Below are 19,222 nucleotides of genomic sequence, written 5' to 3'. Positions count from 1 at the left end.
GATTTCATTAATTTCTTTTTTTCCTAATATTTTTCGCTTCTTCCAAAACTTGTTTCTCCTTTTTAATTACTCCTAATGCCTCTTTCTCAGCTTTATAAAGTGCTTGAAATGCAAGATCTATCTTACATTCTTCTTTCAAATAATCTTTTCTTAATTTACGAATTTGAGAAATTGTATATTCACCTGCGTTCTTAATAGCTAAAATTCTTGAATTCGTCTCTTTGTCTTCTTTGTCAACATCTTCCGGGTTATTGTTGTTTTCTGAACCATTTGATTTGGTTTTAATGCTTGCAACGATTTCTTCTAATCGTTGAATTTGATTTTTGAGAATTACGAAATTATCGTTGAGCTGACGATATCTTTGATCAAGTACAGTATTTACTTCTTTTTCAATTTTAAATTTGTTCTCTAATTCGGCATTTCTCTTTTGCATATGAATAATTTGGCTTTCTTGTGTCTTTACTAATAATTCAATCCTCTCTGTCTTCTCCTCGGATTGTTCTAATTGTTGTTCCAACATACTAAGTCGATTGAGGATGGATACAAGTTGATCATTAGGAGTGTTAGCCACGTCTGTATTCGAGTCTGGATCCATTTTGGGTGCTGTGGCGATAGCGTAAATACTTTTGAAGAAGGGTGATATACAGATTATCTTCCAAGGTGGGCGTGATTTAAATGAAGAGAGTAAAAGTGAGATTCCAAAATCGTAAATAATTATAAAGGTGAGGAAAGGATTCATTGAAGGAAAATGGAAGAGATCAACCTGTAATTTCTACCACTGCATGTTAATTCGCTGACGAGAAGAAGCATATGAATATTTCCACGCGTTGACAAACTTCCTTATATGACGCTCAGATCTCCGCAGCCCAAGAGTTGGCATTGTACGTCCTTGCCATATTGAGCGAATTCAATCACATTCAGCGTCTGTAAGGGCAAACCCATGGGAATTTGTTTGGACGTTAAGCTCTGCACCATGATGGCTGCTTACAGCCATTCAGTCTAATCTGCTTTCCTCTTTTCCAATCACCAGCTGGACAACAGTAATTCAATGCTCATTTGATAGATTCGTCTGTGTAAGCAAGTTGAATAAGAGGACTACAAGATGAATCGCTCAATTTCTGATAAATAAATTGACTTAAGCTTAGATTAGATATCCGTTGCAAGAGTATTACGGCATTGACCGAATATATGAGTTTCAGAATTCATCTAAAACGTCTCTTTTGTTATAACAAAAAAATCCTCATAACTCATTATATGTTGTCTTCTTCTTCAATACCTTTCCGATCCATAATTCGTCCTTCATTATACGATAATATCTTTCAAAAGTCAGTCAAGGAAAAAAGGTCTTTTGAAGTCATGTCAAATGAAATACCAAAATACTCAAATTCCAATTCCAACTCAAGTCAAACACCTTCAAATGATAATGAAAATTCAAATTCCAATTATGAAGGAATAAAATTCAAACTTGATATCTCATCATTATCATTAGATTGTTCGATTCCACTTGGATCAAATTTAAATTTTCAATTAGGTATACCTCAATCAACATCAACAAATCAACAAAATTCTAAATCTTCCCATTTTCATACCGGTACAACATCATCTAATCCAATTACAGTAGAATCACAATCTAATAAAACATTTCAAAATGATTCAATTCCTTCAAATATCAATTCAGAATTGTTTTTATTAAATTTAGTAAATTCTTTCATAAATCGTTTGGAAAATGTTGAAAGAGAATTAGAAAAAGAAAAAAATATAAATAAAGAATTTAGAATACAAATTGATGATTTAAAAGATAAATTAAATAATTTAAACATAATTGATAATTCAATTGAATCAATAATGAAAAAAGATTTAATCCTTAAACAAGATCAATCATATAAATCACCAAAACCTTCTAAAGAAGATTATATGAAGAATGAATTTTTGATCTCTCCAAGTGAATATAATTCTTCACAAATGAATAAAAACCAAAAAGAGGAGTTTCAATTACAAAAAGATCATATTGAACCTGATAAGATTGATGAAAATGAATGTTGGCAAGATGATTCAGAATATATTAAATCAGAACAAGAGGTAAAGTCTGATTCGAATTTTATCAAAGCAGAAAACAAAAATGAAGATTTCGAAGAAGATGATCCATCTGAATTAGGATTAAATGATGATCAAACTATATTATACGGTTTCAAACCTAAACAGAAATGACAATCTTGTTAATTAGATATTACCCAGCAAAGGAAGATAAGGTGGAAAGCATACATTTGCGATTTAAGGAGGAAGGATTTTCGGAAAACCTTGGATGTCTCATGTATATTCTATAACAGTAATGAGACAATGATGCATTTAGATGAGAAATACGAAATTAAAAAAAATTGAAAGAGATAAAAGAGCAAAGATCGAATTCGAAGGTATTTAATTTAAATTGTATACTTTCAACTTATCAAGTATAACAATGACATGAAAAAAAAATATAAAAAGATGAATTGTTGGCTGACACATATTCAACTTGTGAAACCAAACATAGGAAAAAGCAAAAATACTATGTGAACTGACAAAGTCATCTCAAAGAAGATTAGAGACGACAAAATGAACCTCCCAATCAGCCCATTCTTGGCATGGTAGTAGGTAAACTAACACTTCTACCACCAACCACATTAATGGGTGGAGGACTAACTCCTACACCTACACTACTTTTATTCGCAGTGATCGTAGGTGTGTTACTGGTATTAAATTGAGTGAAAACACCCATTATAGGTCCACCTACACCAGAATTTAAATGACCTAAATAAGTAGGCATAATTCTTCTTCTTGTTCTTTGTTTCCTTCCACCACTTCCTTCAGTTGTAGCTGTATTTAATGCACGAGAAGCAAGTGAGATTGAAGGTGATCTTGAACGAGTTCTATGTGACATTACACTTGAAGGTCTTGATAATCCACCTAATTTAACTCCTCCTCCTAAAACAGTTACATTTCCACCATCATATGGAGTTACACTTGGTGTATGATTTACAGCAGTAGATGGGGTAAGAGTATTCTCAGTATTGGGTGTAACGTTTTCTTGATTATTCGATGAGTCGTTATTAGGTGAAGGTGTTCTACCTCTTCCTTCAGCTTTACGTGAAGTTCTGTCCTTCTCTTTGTCTTTTAGTGAAAAAGCTGGAATGGAACTTCCGAATGGATCTGCCGAATTTGGTCTTGAAGATGGAGTGAGTAATTGTGTATGACCAGAATTACTATCTGATAGACTACCATTTGAGCCGAACGAACTAGTTGATCCTGATCCTTTATGTCTTCGAGTAGACGAAGATTGATCATTGTTCTTCTCATCTTCTTCCGAATCGGTATAAGCATCCGAATGAGTATAGCTGGTCTCTCTTGAGCCAGTCGAACTAGTCCATCCTGATGAAGTACGGGTAGCATCAAGATTGGAAGAGGAAGGATGACCTAAACCCAAAGTACCGAATGCAGGCAACAAGTCGGTCTCCGGTTGTCGAGAAGGTGTCGGTGGAATAGCATATACTGCTGGTGCAGTTGGACCTGGACCTGGAGTTGGTGGACCAGCTGCCATGAGCATAGGTGCTTTGATAGGGATAGCATGGGATGCTCGGGCGGGGGTGAACGTGGACGCGTTTGGAGTTGAAGTGGAAATTGATGGTGAGAGGGAAGATGAAGATTGCCAGATGATCTGGAACGGTTCTGAGGTAGAAAACTCAAATTAGCATCGTCAAATACTCATTAATTCGGCGGAAACTATAAGCGATGAAAGCGATGCATGGTCAACAAGCTCACCTTTTATCACTTTGAAAGGTTCATATCCAATATCTTCCCATTCCCATCCACCCCACCTCCAAGTGACTTGACCAGGATCACACCAAGTTTGCCATTCTTCACCTCTTTTTCCAGATTTCTTATCAGCTAAAGCTCTTTTCCAAATCTCCTTATCAACTCCAGACGATTTGGCAGCTTGAATTAAAGCTGTAGGCAATCCTAATTGTCTAGTACATATTAATGATCTATATCCAGATCCTCTTTGAGGTTTGGATTCTTCCCATATTGATCTAAATATTTCATTTAATCTTGATGAAAGTTGATCACGAAGAGATAAGATGATAGGATGAGGATAATGAGTTGATAAAGGTTGAATTAGAAATTGAACAAGATGAGAAATAGCTGTTGGTAAAGTCAAATCAAGATTTGAGATACTTTGTTGAGTATCTGGTGCTTTAGGTTCTGAAGTAGAAGGGATAGGTGAGTGATTCGATATTGCAGGTGAAATTGAAGGATTAATCGATTTAGCCGAATTTAAATCCATCATTGACATTGTTATTGTTTTTATACTCTGTGTTCGTTGGAGTGGCAAGATTGAGATTTATCATATGACAAGATTGTATCGGTGGGAAAATTTGGTATTTTGATTTCTATCTTAACATCTCGAAGAATTATCTTAGAGAGGATGTGATACCAATTCAAGAGTGTCAAGTTCAAGTTGCTGAATCCGGTGGGATCGTCTGTCGGTTTGATGGTTGTAAAGCAAGATCTCAAACGATTCAAGGGATATTTCTTCAACAAGTACGAGGTTTCGTCGTTCTAATGGAAGGATACGAAGCTCCAGTGTCTGAACTTATGGAGGGTGAGGTCAAAAGAATTATGATATACAATCATGAAAGGATAGATGGATTATGGAAGGATATGGCCGAGAGAAGTGATAACAAAACATACCATATACAACCTAGTTTACTAAGGCTGGGATTTCAATGGGAATTTACCTAATTAGGAAATTATCATTCATTTTGCATAAGTCACGTGATTTGGATCAATGGAAATCAACAGCTAAGTCAGGGTAATCGACTTGAAAATGCGAGAATTTCCTGGTACATATCGTATGTATGCTTTCACCTAAGCTCATGCATGACGACACTCAATCTGACAACGACGACGAGAAGATCGATTTGATGATGATGAGGACTACGTACTTGGGTGCGATACAATTTGGACGATTTGCACAACAAACATTTCTAAAATACAGTTTGACTGGGGAGATCCCGGTGACTAACCGCTTATCTACTAATGAGCGTTCACGATAAATTCAATAATCCAGCTACACCTCCGAGTTCGACTTCTGCTTTTATGACTCGATTAGTTTTAGATGCTATGAGTATAGCCAAGAGGTGTTTACACTTTTATTGAATCAGTGATTGCGTACATTGATCTTGAAACGGAAGACTCACAATGATAGTCTTTTCACCTGCAAGACAACCATAACTCCATCCCGCACAAGGGCAATACATGCTCCTCAGATCATTGGCTAATTTCATGATCCTTTCTCCTCGAATGAATTCTGGACTTATGCTGACCGCGTCGGAGACCGTTTTTTCTCCCAGATTCGATTCAGATTCTTTGATCGTCGTCGGTGGAAAAGGAGGAGTCCGATGGGGGGTAGGAGAAGATAAGAGTGGATTGAAATTCTGAGAAGGTGGTGGAGAAGGCGTTCTAGGTATACTTTCAGTCATTGATATATTCGATGGGGGAGGCGGAATAGAGGAAATATCAGTTATCGCTAAAGATGGAAGGGTTGTTGGAAGGGTAGGATTCGCTGATGGAGGATTAAGATGGATCGTATAATTCTTGCCTGTTGAAGATGATACCTGTATACGGAGAACGCCAATTAGCAATGAATGAAAAAAGCAAGGATGCAAGGAGTTTCTCTCTTTTTGCTAGAGGTCAGCACGGTGAATCGAATCCGACGTACTTGATAGACATATCTATCAGATGGGAGAGACACTCGGACAACTAATCAGTTGTACTCCTTCCCATCAGTCATTGCAGCGCCCGAGGTACCGGCAAAAGTAACTGACCTTCTCGTTTGTCGACTAGCTGTAAAGCTGATAATAACATCGGTCCAAATATCGCATGAAGCTGGAGTAACAACGTATCAGAGACTATCAATCTCATCAGCTATTCAGAGAATGGTCGCCCGTTGTAAGTGAATGAGAGTCGATCATGCGTGAACTTACTAGGCAAAGCAGGAGGAAGGGAATCGAGCAACGTTGCCGCAAGATCAATGAAGGGATTTGCCGGTTCGACCATTTTGGCGATTCGGCTTCGGTGTATAGATCAGTCCATGAGATTTTTCCTTCCTCGAGGGATTCTTTTTCCTCATTCACCAACAATATTCGTTGTCTGCGATGAGATATTAAATTAACAAGAAGGATAAACCTCAACACAATCAACTTTATCTTGGATTTTACCCCACAAACAAACCCCAGATCCCTTCCACGTGATAAAATACACTAAACACCACGTTGTTAGCTGCACCGGTAAGGTTATTAATTACGAATCAAATAGAGTCATCCTTGTTTCTCAACCGTTCATTCATGTCATAACCCAACTCATTGAAACATTAGATCTAGGAGTACACCTAATAATCGTTCTTCATACACAATCCACGACTGACAAATACAAAGAGCAATCGCGAACGAGTTGGATCTTCAAATTGAATCTTCCTTCTTCTGATCGTTTTCCCATCAGATTAGATAATTCCAAAGGGATAAACACAAATCAGTGGCTTAGTGAGGTCATCAGAAGATTCATTTGCTTCTCGGCTACGGCATCCTTGTACAGCTTAAGGGAATAAAAGGGTTGAACGTCAGAGACAGAGGCATTTTCAATTGTCACCTTGATTTTCCATTACCTCTTTCGCCTCGCAATTGTTATCATGAATAGAGTGAGTTCAGCTTCGAGAAGCGTTTGGTAGTTATCAAGTGAACAACTCGATCGAGAAGCTGAACATGTGTTATGCTTAGATATTCGGAAGTAATAAAGCTAAACCTAAGCCAAATCTGACTGATGCTATAACATCCGTCAGTCAATACTACAATCACTATGTGTATGACTACGAGCTGATATCGATCCTTCCCTTATGTCTAGACTGATGCACGTATGGGATCAGTGGAAGTCAAGATAAAGAAATTGGATGCTGAGTTAGGGATATTCAAAGGTCAAATGGCTAAGATGAGGGAAGGACCAGGAAAGGTGAGCTAGCGTTGAACGTCAGAAGGGTTCAAAACACGAGAGAGGTTCTTGGGGGAATATATACTGATTTTTGGTCCGTCCCTGTAGGCCGCAGTCCAACAACGTGCATTGAGAGTTTTGAAACAGAAGAGAATGTATGAAAATCAATTATTGCAATTACAACAACAATCTTATAATATGGAACAAGCAGCTATGACTACTGAGAATTTGAAGAATACCGTTAGTTGTCCTTCAGTAGTCTTCCAGTCTCACCTCAATTTCTCAAACACAAGCCTTACAGTGGGACACCTGCTGACCATCGAGATTGACATCATAGATGGCAACAGTTGATGCTATGAAGACAGCCAACAAAGAGATGAAGAAGCAATATAAGGGGATAGACATTGATAAGATTGAGGTATGTCTATCTTCAGCCACAGGTTGAGTTCATCCTTCAGACGGAAGCTGATCAGATGGATCGTCTTCTAGAGCATTCATTATGACATGGAAGATCTCATTGAACAAGCGAATGATATACAAGAATCCCTCGGAAGGAGTTATGGCGTTCCGGATGAAGTTGACGAAGCTGATCTGCAAGCTGGTGAGTAGTTATTTCCAGACTGTACCCCCTTGTTTTCGGTCCAGCCAAAGGGATATATGACATTCTCATTTTATCTCCACACCTTCCTGTCGCCTCTCTGCTCCGACTCCTCTTCGTCCTTCCCCCATCCCCTCTTTCCGCAATACCCTGTCGCTTGCTGCTTCTCGCATTGCTCTTGCTTCTCTTGTTCCTTCCTTATCCTAATTTGGCTCTGCCTCTGCAACTCTCCAACCTTCATTCTCGTCCATCAATATGATTACAAAGTCAGCCGAAAGAAAGTGTCATCTGACGTCCATCTTATCCCGCAGAACTCGATATGTTAGGCCTGGATGATGAACCCATAGGCGAGAACGAGACGCCTTCGTACTTGCAAGATGCAACGGCATTACCAGATTTCGTTGATTCAGCACCTATCGAAGAGCTTGGACAAACCAACACGCCTACAGCGGAAGTGGCAAGGTAGATTAGTCCCATTCAATCAATATAAAGCGTTGTTTGATGGGGTAAGAACAATTAGAGGATTATGTGGAAATCTGAGCGATAAGCTGTGCTTATCTTTTTCGAAGTGTCTGGTAGATGACTTCTGTATATTCAGGCTTTTTATGATATGTAATTTTGTAATCATACTATTATGCGATACGTCCTATGCAATTTGATCAAAATTTTTCTTAGCCGAGTAGAACCATTCCTTCCACGTTGTACCCCAATTTTACGTTTTCCGCCATCTCTATCTGGCTTGTGATTTCTTCGAACAAGTGGTGATCTATTCTAGATGATCCTTACAAGATCGCGATGAGCGATAATCTGTTTGCGAGCAAATAAATCTGAAAAGCCAGTCTAGATAAATTTCCCCCATTTGTAAAGAGAGCAGTGTGGGTGTGAATATAATGGATTCGATGGTCTGTTGTAAATCAATGAATATTTTGAACCATATTGGAATGATTTCACCTTATACCGTCAAATTGAAATTCGATCATTCTAATTTTTGAGCACTGAGTAACCAGTCTCTGATAATACAGTGTGAAAAATTGTTGAATCTGTAGTCATTTGATATTGTGGAATTATAGAAATATCTTGTCCATTTTCAAAATCTTAATTGTCTCGTATCAACACCTTTGATAGGACCTTCTATACCTTCTTGTATATTTTCATAATTACTTGTTGAAGAGATACCAGAACTACCTGAACCAGGTAAGGTCTGAACAAATTGAGCATTTTGTAATCTTGGTTTTAAATTTAAACTTGAACATAATAATTTATATCTTGCTCTTATATTTGAAATTAAATTTATTAAATCAATTTCTTCTTCTTCTTCTTCTTTGTTAATTTGTGAAATATTAAAATTAGATTGAGATGAATTCGAAATTGGAAATGTATTTATAAGTGAAAGTAAAATTTGAGCGTGATTTAATGCTCTATCAAAGGTAAGATTATTTAAAGATCATTAAGAAAAAAAAAAAACTTACCTTGCATCTTTACCTCTTTTACTTCCTTCTTGAATATCTTTTCCACTTAATAAATCAATATAAACTTTTATAAATCCTTCATAATATCCTATTTCTTCCCATAATTCCCATGATTTTTCTTTACCTAATTCTCTACCTTCATATAATCCATGTAATTCTCCATGATCATATCCTGCTTTATATCCTTCTTGATAAAATCTATTTTAGGATCATTTATCAGCTCATTTGACTAACGTTTACTTTTAGAAAAATCATATTTTGAAATTTAAAATATAATTGATTATTTAAATCAAAACTCACTTTGATTCCATGTTTGTTATTTCCTCTAAAACATCTTGATCATTTTTATCATTCATCATATCGAAATCTAATTCGTCTTGCATATTGCTCATATTGCCCATGCTGCTCACTGTTTTTGAGATATCCAATAGAGTGAATATGTGCGCGACAAATCCGTAAAGTTGTGTTCAATTTTGTTATACTTGCAAAGAAGGAAGATGTAAAGTTGGTTTCAACTTTTTCAGATGATGACTAAAAGTGGAGGTTTGAGCGTGAGTGTAGATGTCACGTTAATATCATTCGAGGCTAGGAAAGGCTCCGATGTGAATATCTATCTCTTCACTTTTTGTATTAGATCAAAAGAGAACGAGCACAAAACGAATGATCCTCAAATCTTAAATAATGCTGATACTGTCACTACCGAGAAATGCATCATTTTGCCTGTACTAAATCGTTTAGACCAAATCATCTCAACCTCGCAACAGAGAAACAATTGAAAAGTAATTGCAGAACGTAGTGAATAGAAAGACCACAATGCATATTCCAAGCGTATTTAAGAAGTATGACCGATACAAGGTAAAAAGTGACGTTTAATATAGAATTCTACGTAATTTCCAAACCAAATAAAAATCAACAAGAGGAGAAACAATAAAGAAAATTCGTATATATCAAAAATGGAGTCAAATTACCGATACCCGTTCCCATTCTCAGTCAAGTTGAAAAAGCGAAAAAAGACATTTGATCGATAAGGAAAAATTTACTTGAAAGAGTGAAAGTAGAATTCTGCTTTATTATCGATAAAATGACAAATTTTACTTAGTCTTAGAGGATACAACCGCAAAGGATTGCTCCGAGAAGGTTACCGAGAAGTCCAATGAGTAAATGGAGGACTAAGAGAAAAAGGGATATCAGTCCAACTTGTTTGGATTGTCTTTCGCGGAAGTTTAAGTAGACTTACCGGAGGTAAGAACTCCATCAAGAACACATCCGAGAGAAATGAGAAGAGTACCAATCAAATAGATTAATCCGCTAATGATAGTTTCAAGTCCCTTAAGAATGAGTGTAAGGCAAACATCGATTCTGACGAGTAAAGCGGCCTAAGACAGCAAATTTAACAATCAACTTTAACTTCAATGATGCTGTTCAATGTGTGAACTTACACATGTAGGGTTGTTCTTGTATTCAGTCTTGCATGATTTGACAATAGCGTTGATATCGATAATGACTTGAACGAGAATATCAGCGACAGTCTTCTTGATGTCTCCATGGCTGAAAAGAAATATCATTGCGATTAGCTAGATATCGCTTCAGTAGAAGTACGACTTACGGAGCAATTATGGCTCCGAGAACTACATCAACATCGACACCCAAAGAAAGATCAATACCGAGAGTGTTACCGCATTTTTCAAGAGCACCAACGATGATACCAAGGGTAACTTCGACATCGACCTCGGTTTGAGAAGCACCGAGAGGTTGGCAGCCGTGCTAATAGGGAAGATAGAGTTAGCATCGTATCAAGAGAGTACTTAATGATGAAGTGATTTCGGATGATTCATTTTTAGTACATGAAGGAAGGAATACTTACTACAGTGTTAGCTAATTCTTGTACAGTAGCTACAACATCTACAGATCTCTTGTTAAGGGCGAGTCCAGTAACATCGTTAACTGGAGCAGGAGCAGCGAAGACTGATCCAAGAAGAGGAAGAGCGAAGAGAATAGAACTGAATCGCATCTTAGTTGATTTGTGTTGGTTTGGTTTGGTTTGGATAAATTATTAAATTTAGTATGAAGACGAAGGGTTGGAAAGATTTGTTGAAAGAAGAAAAGATGTTAGTTGATATGAATTGGAGGGGTATTTATACCTTTTCCGAGCATTCTTACTCTGCTCAACGGGTCAGATGAAATTTATCCATTTGCCCCAAAGATTGAGATTATAAGATTGAAATAGGCGGAAACCGTTAACATCGTCATTTTGATCGGAATTTGATCGTCCGATAAAGTGGGTAGATAATCTAGATCTTTAGTTTTGTACTCGGTGAACCGAATAGGCAAAGAGGAACTTAAGAAAGGTGTGTATTATGATGATCGCAGAAGATCCTTAGGATCAATTTGTCTTTAGTAGTAAGGGGAAGAGTGAATTTTGGCTCAAGGAAACTTGGAAAAGGGGTTCTTGAGAAAGTCGTGTTGAGAAGAAGAAAGGACCGGTGTTGAGTGACTCAACCACCGTCATCGCAGATATCTCGACGATATTAATTCACCTACCATACGAGGGCTTCATGAGGATCTTCTAGGAAGCAGGAAATCCTGCTCAGCTGAAGATTTAGGAAATGATAAAAAATCCGATCAAACGGAATAACACGCCTCCGCCACACCGAGTCATACTGTAGGATCAAAACGTAAATCATAAATAGGTTCCAAAGGTATGGTACAACGCTTGGATCATTTACAATTTGATCGAGGGGCGTCAAATGAAGTGTGTCTATTCAGTATGAAAGTTTGATTCGTTAAAAGGTACGATCCATTACACCAACACGATCCATTACACCAACAAAAAAGATCGTCTTAGCAAACTTTCTTAAAGGTTATTTTAGAAGCAAATACATGATTTCCTTCGAATTCAGGGGTGAAATTCGCAGGGAACCGAATAGTCGTCTATTCAGAGCTCGGTCAACCGAGTACAGCATGTAATAGTTGGAATCAAATGACGTATTGAATGTATTTCTACTGATGATTTTAAGTTTTTTATTTATCTAATCTAGATCGTCTTTCCTTTGTTACACACTCTCGGTGATCAAATATAAATTGATCCGTTGCGTAGTTTTTGAACCCAATCAGAAACGTTATATAGCTTGATCATCTTGTCACCATGATACAGTTAAATACCTTGATCTCGATTCGAGATATCTTGCAATTATTTGTAATTGATTGGTTTCAGCTGATCTGCAGTGTATCGAATTGACTGTAAGAATTGTAAGCGGAGCTCTCGAAAGAGCTTATTTTCCTTGATTTCAACCCGTTATCTGACTACTACAGAAGCATAGAAAGGGAATCTTCAAAATGGTGTCTTCCGTTAGGCGATGCTACCGAAGCCGTTGTTCTCCTTTGTCCTGAATCCTCTTTGAATGATTCTCTCGGAGCGAAATTTGTATTCGACCGATCAAAGATAAAATTCCCTTTTTGTGAATGTACTTGTTGTTAGGGGGAACAATCAAACTCAAGATGTCAACAGTGTGAGTGGAAGGGATTTCTTTCCTGATATTCAACTGTACTATCCCGAAAAAGATTTCAATTCACTGAAATGAAATCGTTCACTTCTTCGCGATCATCTGATGAACCGAATGCAATTGAATTACACTGTAGATCATTATTTCATACTTGCACATGCAGTTTAATTGTCATATAGATGGTGGTGGAATTTGTACTTTTGTAATGCTTTGGATTTACTTACTAAAACAATGATGTATCCTGAACATGCCAAATTTGCACTTGTTTTCGTATGAAACGAAATGTCATGCATAATTAAGGATTTTATCAAGGGTTAATATGATATATATGGGTAAAAGAGGAAGGCTACATTATCGCTACTAGGTGGAAAGTCCTTATCGAATTAGGTATGAATCATATATGTTAGACCTTGTTTTGACCGACAATTCCTCCAACGAGACCACCGACGGTACCGAGGAGCCCTGAAAGGAGACCGCCAACGAGGGCATCAAGAAGACCGAGGACTAGGTGAGTGTCATAGTCAGCAAATCAGTCGACAGAACTAAGATATCATTCCACTCACCATTACCGAGAAGAGGGGAGAGAACACATTGAAGGTCGACAAGAATACCAGCAACAAGAACAAGTACACCAGCAAGGATAGATTCTACGCCTTTAAGAATAAGACAGAGGGCAGAGTCGATTTGAGAGAGTAAAGCGGCCTTTGTTATTCAATCAATTAATCAGCTTGGATTTCAGAACAGATGCGGATGCGTTCAATATGTTTGAGCAATAGTATGTGAGACTTACAACAACAGAGATAGAAGCGACTTCAGAAGAGATGGAACCGACAAGAACGTTAACGTCAACAACGATATTAGCGAGAACTTGAGCAACTTCTTGAACGACATCTTGTCTCCTGCAAATTTGGTTGGAAGGTTAGCACTATCAAGCTTTCATGGATTGATCCAGATGTAGGGTGATAGAGTACGTGAAAAACTCACTTGGCAATAGCAGCAATATCTACATCGGCTTCGATATCAAGACCGATATCGATACCCAGAGCTTCACCACATTTGTTGAAAGCGCCAATGACTACTTGGAGACAAGCGGTAACTTCAGCTTCGACTGAGAGATTAGTGAGTGAACCAGCGGCTTTCTGAGTGAGTACATAGTGAATCAGCATTAAAATGTAAAATTACAGGAGAATGTGGAAGACGGAAAAGTGTTTATACTTACAACATCCGCTTCAAGTTGAGTAACAATAGCCAAAACATCTACATCTCTAGTAGCGATAGAGTTTTCTTTAATAGGAGTAGGAACAGCGAAAACTGAACCGATTAATGGGAGAGCACAAAGAATAGCAGCGAATCTCATTGTATCTGTTTGATTATTGTTATAGAATGGATAAAGTTGTATAATAGGTGATCGAGTTGAAAATGAATGTGATTTGAGTTGGATTTGTCTTTTTGGTTTTTGAATTCTTGTTGAGGAAGAAAAAAAGAAAAGATGAGGAAATTAATAACCCCAGGGGATTTATATAATTTCCATCGTCAAGTTCTTACTTGGTTTATTCGATAAGTTGGTACAAGTTATCTACTTCAATCTCAAAAGGGTCAATACATTAGTTCCCGTTTGAAGGAGATTGAAAAGGATCTTTGCGTTGTATAGTATGAAATTACTAGCCAAAAGGACAAGCAGAAACACTTTATAAATCCCCACTTGCACTGTTCATTTCTCTTGCGAGATGCAGATGCAAAGTATTCAGCACAGAAATAGGATCCTACACAATAGAAAGCTAATTTAGTTCGACGCAAATACCACATTATTTTAATCTAATCTATTAAGGAGTCCTGATAAAGGGTACCGGAAAAGACCGATACGGTTCGAGCGTTACTTAAGCTTTGTCCATTATTAACTGTAAAATGACGCTCGAGCCCAAAAAAACGCAGTAGAACAATGAAGGATGAGGAAAGTGCTAATAGTTAAATACACATAGAGATGGAATATGTATTGTTTTATTTGTATACCATACATTCAGTTTCAAGCTAAAGAAACGCCTCCTACCTTTGAACTATTCGACCAAGTGGTCTGTGCTGAATGTGAATCGTTGTCAAGGAATCTCTAGATTGCTTTGCATACGGTATCAGCTGTGTGATGTCACATGCATGAGCCTGATCAGTCGAATCACATATGAGCATGGAGATTTGACCTTACATACATATTATAGGGCGAGACCGGATATCGTATATTTAGGCTGAAAAGAATGCCTAGTGGCAGGGTTTTATGAAAAATGCTACATTATACTGTACAACGTGAATAATCGTCATCTCCTCGTCTCTTCCGACTAGTCTATCCCTTCGTCGTTCGTACGCTACTTAGATCTGAGCCTTCAGTGTCCTATTGTCAATACTGCCTTTTTACCTAAACGAAGGAATAGGTATACCTGCTAAATCCCCTCCGTGACCCACTGGTCTTTCTCCTGAAGGAATAGCATTCATAGCAGCTTTGATAGGTTGTCTATTTCCTTCATTATTCTCTCGAATTTGACCAGCTTGTACAGGTAAAGGAGCTTGAATTTCATTCTCTCGACTAGGGTCTTTATTAATCCAAGGAACCAATTTCGAAGTTGGTGGTTCACTAGGATCTGAAGGAGCTCTTGTTCTACTTCCTAAAGTAAGAGAATATTCAAAAGGATTTTCATCATCTTCTACATCATCTGGTCCAGGTGGTATAGTTCTAACTGTTCTAACAGTTTCATTTCTATTTAATCCATTATGACCTTGAGCAGGAAAAGGTGGAATAAATGGATTTTGATTAATTTCTATTTGAGATTTATTTGAATTTGATCTATAAAGTAATTCAGGTGAATTATCTTCTGCTAAACTTGCTCTAATTTCTTCTTCTGTACTATAATCTATCGTATAATTAGTTTTTCCAGTTTTACTAGGATCAAATAAATTATCTTCAAATGGATTTTGATTTTCCCTTATATATCCAACTTGGAATTGATTTTGGTTTTGATGTGGAACTTGATTTTGATTTTGATTTTGAAGAATATTAGGATCAAACCAATCTTCTTCATCATCTGCATATGTCACCCTTTTTGATTTTTTTTGACGATATGACCAAGGTGTAATTGGATCTGCTGCACCAAATGAAGATCTAGTAACTCGATGATGATATTCTGTTGGAGATAATTTTTCTAAACCTTCAATAGTATCATCGAATAATGCTGCTCGAGTTCGTTTCTTTCGCTAAAAAAATAGAAAGAACAAATTTCAGTTCATATCTCAGTGTTACTAGCTACTACATATTTTGATGTACGTCTAACTTACCCAATTATACCAAGCTAAATAGAGTGCAATTAATGTGACCAATACACCACCCACGATACCTACAGCGTTTTTGTATTATTTACAATTCCGCTCTGTGGTTCAAACATGATTCGCATAGAAGTACTTACCCACAACAGCAATTGTACTCAACTTACCACTTCCACCTTCTTTCGTACCCGGACCAGCATGTGACTCGGCTGAATCAGCACTAATCGCACCTACCGAGGATGAAGATGCAATTGCAGAAACAGATTCAATCCCTGTAGTACTGTCTTCCGGAACTGAAGTGTCAATCTCAGTTAAGACGCCAGAAGAATCGTCGGTCGAATCTGACGCTATAAAGAATCATCAGAAAAAGCGAATAGCGCTAGGTTACGGAAATACATCATACTAACCGGCTTTGATCTTTTGCATAGGACTTATGGTCGATGTAGTAATTGCGGATGTTGAGCTCATCTCCAAATTAGCTATGACAGGCGTCGGATTGGATGTTTGGGCCTCATCAGTTGTGGACAAAGTGTCAGATTGCCATGTTGACGATTCGGCAGAATAGGAGACAGTATCGATATTCGAAAAAGTGCTGGAAGTTAATAAAGGGACAGGGGCTGGGATAGGCGGTATTGAAGAAGAGGTTGACCTAACAGGTAAAAATTAGAGAAGAATTTCTTCTCGCAATTACAATGCCCTTTGACTTACTGAGTGGTAGAAGAACTCTCAGAAGTTGACTGATCATTGGTCGAGGTTGTTGCTGATATGGTTGAAGACACAGATTGAGAGGAGGTTTCAATGTCGTTTGTGGTTGAGATACTTGATGTACTAAATGAAGAAGTGCTATTAGAAGTGATAGAGCCTGATTGTGCAGTTGTCGAAATCGACATTAACGTTCGAGAGTTTGTGCTTGTTACCTCTGAAGCTGCTTTGGCATTTGCAGATTGGCTGAATAGGATATTCGAAGAAGTACTTTTTGAAAGCTGATCTGAGGTTGTTTCACTCTCGGTCTGCGTTGATGATCGAGTATCGGTTTCTCCAATCGAAATCACATCTTCGGCGGAACGTGTCTTGGTGGTTTGGCTGGCTATATTATTAGGTTGCGCTGTAGATGATATTGACGAAGTCAGTGTTGTTTTGCCAGTTGGAAGTATATCTTTGAGCGTGTTGGTGCCATCCAACCTGGACATGGTGTATACGAATTGGTTCTCAGGGGTATATGTTAATAACCAGTATTATAAAATCTGTGATAATGAACGTGTCGGTCTTGTTTAAAATATAGAAAAAATTCTATGTCAAAAATGTATCGATAGCAATGCAGAATCAGGCCTGAAGTGAGTCGAATTGAAGACAGTAGAGTTGAACTTGATGATTGTTGAGCTATAAGAATGGTCTTTTCTTGTTTTCGATTTTCCCACCAGTAGGTGATCATTTGTCTGTTGAATCAACGAGCATGGAAAGTAAGATGTCAATAATCGATTAATTCTACAGTCTTTAAGTACTACATTTTGCTTATCATCCATGCAGGGATATTACCAAAGGAGCACAGAGAAAGGATGTGCTATAGTGAGTAACAAGTCGGATTCTCCTTTCATACATTTAAAGGAGATCATCAATTAGTACCTCAAACAAGCTTAGGAAGTGTTAGCATACCTAAAACCTAGCCGATTTCATAAGTCCACCTGCAATAAAAATGCATACCGTGTTAGGATGACATGAGATGTCTATAGCTTATTCCAAGATTTCAATATTCTATCTTCTATACCTTCCCCTACCCATTTGTACATTCCTTCAGCCAATGCTAAATTCTCTACCTCGTTCTTGAATAATTTTGACATATCTGGTTGACCAGGTCCGCCCATCATACCTGCTCCTGCACCTGACAGGGATGACATTGCTGACATGTCTCGAGTATCAACTGCGGCTACGTGAACTGTCAGCGTTGTCCACCTTTTCAGGTCAAAAGAGTGATTGACGGATGAAAAATTGATGTATATATGCTAACTTACAGTTATTGGAACCAAGGATGAGCTTGAATACACCGTTCAAGCCGAACAAGTTTAGGAAATACCACGATAACGCGCTACATCCAGCAAATTATCAGTGATGAAACAGTCTATCGAGGTTATGTAGCCGATCTAGTTGACTCACGACACCCATCGCACATCCAGGTCAGGCATAGGAATATCCCTAGACAAGAGGGATTTGAACCCGGCAGTCAAAGGGAAGGGTAATCTCACTGTATCATAACAAGTGTTATCTTCCTGCTGAGCAGAGTAAATAGCTGAACTCACTGAGGACAAATCCAGAGAAGAACACGTTGATATACTGCATGATGACCATGTTAGGTACCCTACGGTTACGACAAGGTTAGCTACAACACTTTATACCTGGAGGGAATACACGTACATCATTACACCTTGTTTTTTCATACCCTCCATCATGGTATCCATCTGACCATTATCGAACGGATTTGCAGGTGTCGCATCGTCTCCTTCCTTCTTTGTTGACGGTTTGAGGTATTCACCAGAAGATAAAGCCGAAGCGAAAGCGACAGAGAATGATTTGTATTGAGCAGGAGGTAGAGGTGACAAAGGTGCTGTAAGTCGTAGTAATGCTGCTCGTCCCATAGCTCGCCTGTTTCTTGATCAGATGCCGGTATTCAAGCGCAAATCACAGAAGCACTTACTGTTCTCGGACTGCTGCTGCTGGCTGTTTCTTCGGTGGAGAATTAAGCAGAAGTGTCACGTAATGACGTAAAACACCGACAAGCACCTGTGCAGGACATCAGCGTTCTCAACTCTGACTCAAGGGAGTGACTTATCGCTGACCATGATGAGGGTGATAGGTATCAACACCCAATCCTATATACAGAGTTAGCGAGTCCGTAATTTAGGAATAAAGGAAATGCTGCTCACCCTGATGGAGGGATCGAGATACAAGTCTTGCCTATGAGGTCAATAGTCGTTAGCTGTCTCCATAGCTCTGCCTGTGTGTAGCTTACTCTGCCTTTACACCCATCTTACACCCTCGTTCTGTATTCTGCGGTTTAGAGCAGAACTGAGCAATTGGAACTTGTGATATCCCTCGATATGGGCCTTATTCATATGGATGGAATGCGTGACAGTCGTTCATGTAACCACGTGGATCTTTGTCACGTGATGTGAATTTCCGGTTTCAGCTGGTTACTGTTAAACGACTCCAAAGGCAACTTGCAACATATTCTCAACATTATTCAAAATCGACTCGTTGTCTATACACCTTTGAGTTTCATCATTACCCCTGCTCTTCGCTCAGATCGGCTTGATTGCTATCATTCGACTGACTCGTAG

The 19,222-nt window shown here is 38.2% G+C and overlaps 10 protein-coding genes across 10 annotated transcripts; 2 read left to right on the top strand and 8 right to left on the bottom strand.

Annotated features, from left to right (window-relative positions):
• Positions 1-7: 7 nt before the first annotated feature.
• On the bottom strand, positions 8-595 carry I206_107109 (uncharacterized protein; the record flags this gene model as incomplete). The annotated part of the gene is made up of 1 exon (XM_019157069.1): positions 8-595. The coding sequence occupies one exon, from the start codon at positions 593-595 to the stop codon at positions 8-10; it is 588 nt and encodes a 195-aa protein (XP_019009787.1).
• Positions 596-1,356: 761 nt separating this feature from the next.
• I206_107108 (uncharacterized protein) lies at positions 1,357-2,208 on the top strand (the record flags this gene model as incomplete). Its single annotated transcript, XM_019157070.1, has 1 exon — positions 1,357-2,208. One exon carries the CDS (start codon positions 1,357-1,359, stop codon positions 2,206-2,208), a length of 852 nt encoding a protein of 283 aa, XP_019009788.1.
• Positions 2,209-2,602: 394 nt separating this feature from the next.
• I206_107107 (uncharacterized protein) lies at positions 2,603-4,324 on the bottom strand (the record flags this gene model as incomplete). Its single annotated transcript, XM_019157071.1, has 2 exons — positions 2,603-3,699; positions 3,793-4,324. The coding sequence occupies 2 exons, from the start codon at positions 4,322-4,324 to the stop codon at positions 2,603-2,605; spliced, it is 1,629 nt and encodes a 542-aa protein (XP_019009789.1).
• A 754-nt stretch (positions 4,325-5,078) lies between these two features.
• On the bottom strand, positions 5,079-6,090 carry I206_107106 (uncharacterized protein; the record flags this gene model as incomplete). Its single annotated transcript, XM_019157072.1, has 5 exons — positions 5,079-5,180; positions 5,232-5,648; positions 5,753-5,793; positions 5,859-5,942; positions 6,018-6,090. The coding sequence occupies 5 exons, from the start codon at positions 6,088-6,090 to the stop codon at positions 5,079-5,081; spliced, it is 717 nt and encodes a 238-aa protein (XP_019009790.1).
• A 628-nt stretch (positions 6,091-6,718) lies between these two features.
• I206_107105 (uncharacterized protein) lies at positions 6,719-8,078 on the top strand (the record flags this gene model as incomplete). Its single annotated transcript, XM_019157073.1, has 7 exons — positions 6,719-6,727; positions 6,807-6,863; positions 6,931-7,035; positions 7,123-7,254; positions 7,352-7,432; positions 7,504-7,615; positions 7,924-8,078. 7 exons carry the CDS (start codon positions 6,719-6,721, stop codon positions 8,076-8,078), a joined length of 651 nt encoding a protein of 216 aa, XP_019009791.1.
• A 621-nt stretch (positions 8,079-8,699) lies between these two features.
• Positions 8,700-9,464, bottom strand: I206_107104 (uncharacterized protein; the record flags this gene model as incomplete). The annotated part of the gene is made up of 3 exons (XM_019157074.1): positions 8,700-9,030; positions 9,082-9,279; positions 9,382-9,464. 3 exons carry the CDS (start codon positions 9,462-9,464, stop codon positions 8,700-8,702), a joined length of 612 nt encoding a protein of 203 aa, XP_019009792.1.
• A 718-nt stretch (positions 9,465-10,182) lies between these two features.
• On the bottom strand, positions 10,183-11,092 carry I206_107103 (uncharacterized protein; the record flags this gene model as incomplete). The annotated part of the gene is made up of 5 exons (XM_019157075.1): positions 10,183-10,250; positions 10,319-10,457; positions 10,521-10,629; positions 10,688-10,845; positions 10,946-11,092. 5 exons carry the CDS (start codon positions 11,090-11,092, stop codon positions 10,183-10,185), a joined length of 621 nt encoding a protein of 206 aa, XP_019009793.1.
• Positions 11,093-12,987: 1,895 nt separating this feature from the next.
• I206_107102 (uncharacterized protein) lies at positions 12,988-13,941 on the bottom strand (the record flags this gene model as incomplete). Its single annotated transcript, XM_019157076.1, has 5 exons — positions 12,988-13,088; positions 13,148-13,286; positions 13,375-13,483; positions 13,569-13,723; positions 13,804-13,941. The coding sequence occupies 5 exons, from the start codon at positions 13,939-13,941 to the stop codon at positions 12,988-12,990; spliced, it is 642 nt and encodes a 213-aa protein (XP_019009794.1).
• A 1,043-nt stretch (positions 13,942-14,984) lies between these two features.
• On the bottom strand, positions 14,985-17,080 carry I206_107101 (uncharacterized protein; the record flags this gene model as incomplete). Its single annotated transcript, XM_019157077.1, has 5 exons — positions 14,985-15,821; positions 15,903-15,961; positions 16,031-16,237; positions 16,298-16,539; positions 16,599-17,080. The coding sequence occupies 5 exons, from the start codon at positions 17,078-17,080 to the stop codon at positions 14,985-14,987; spliced, it is 1,827 nt and encodes a 608-aa protein (XP_019009795.1).
• Positions 17,081-17,614: 534 nt separating this feature from the next.
• Positions 17,615-18,911, bottom strand: I206_107100 (uncharacterized protein; the record flags this gene model as incomplete). The annotated part of the gene is made up of 9 exons (XM_019157078.1): positions 17,615-17,814; positions 17,900-17,973; positions 18,042-18,129; positions 18,185-18,243; positions 18,300-18,527; positions 18,580-18,665; positions 18,722-18,754; positions 18,809-18,839; positions 18,895-18,911. The coding sequence occupies 9 exons, from the start codon at positions 18,909-18,911 to the stop codon at positions 17,615-17,617; spliced, it is 816 nt and encodes a 271-aa protein (XP_019009796.1).
• Positions 18,912-19,222: the final 311 nt, after the last annotated feature.

Source organism: Kwoniella pini, chromosome 10 (genome assembly GCF_000512605.2).
Source record: "Kwoniella pini CBS 10737 chromosome 10, complete sequence".
In the NCBI taxonomy this organism is placed as follows: Eukaryota; Fungi; Basidiomycota; class Tremellomycetes; order Tremellales; family Cryptococcaceae; genus Kwoniella; species Kwoniella pini.
Note: the sequence above shows the minus strand (reverse complement) of the source record. Positions and strands in the feature narration are given on the sequence as shown.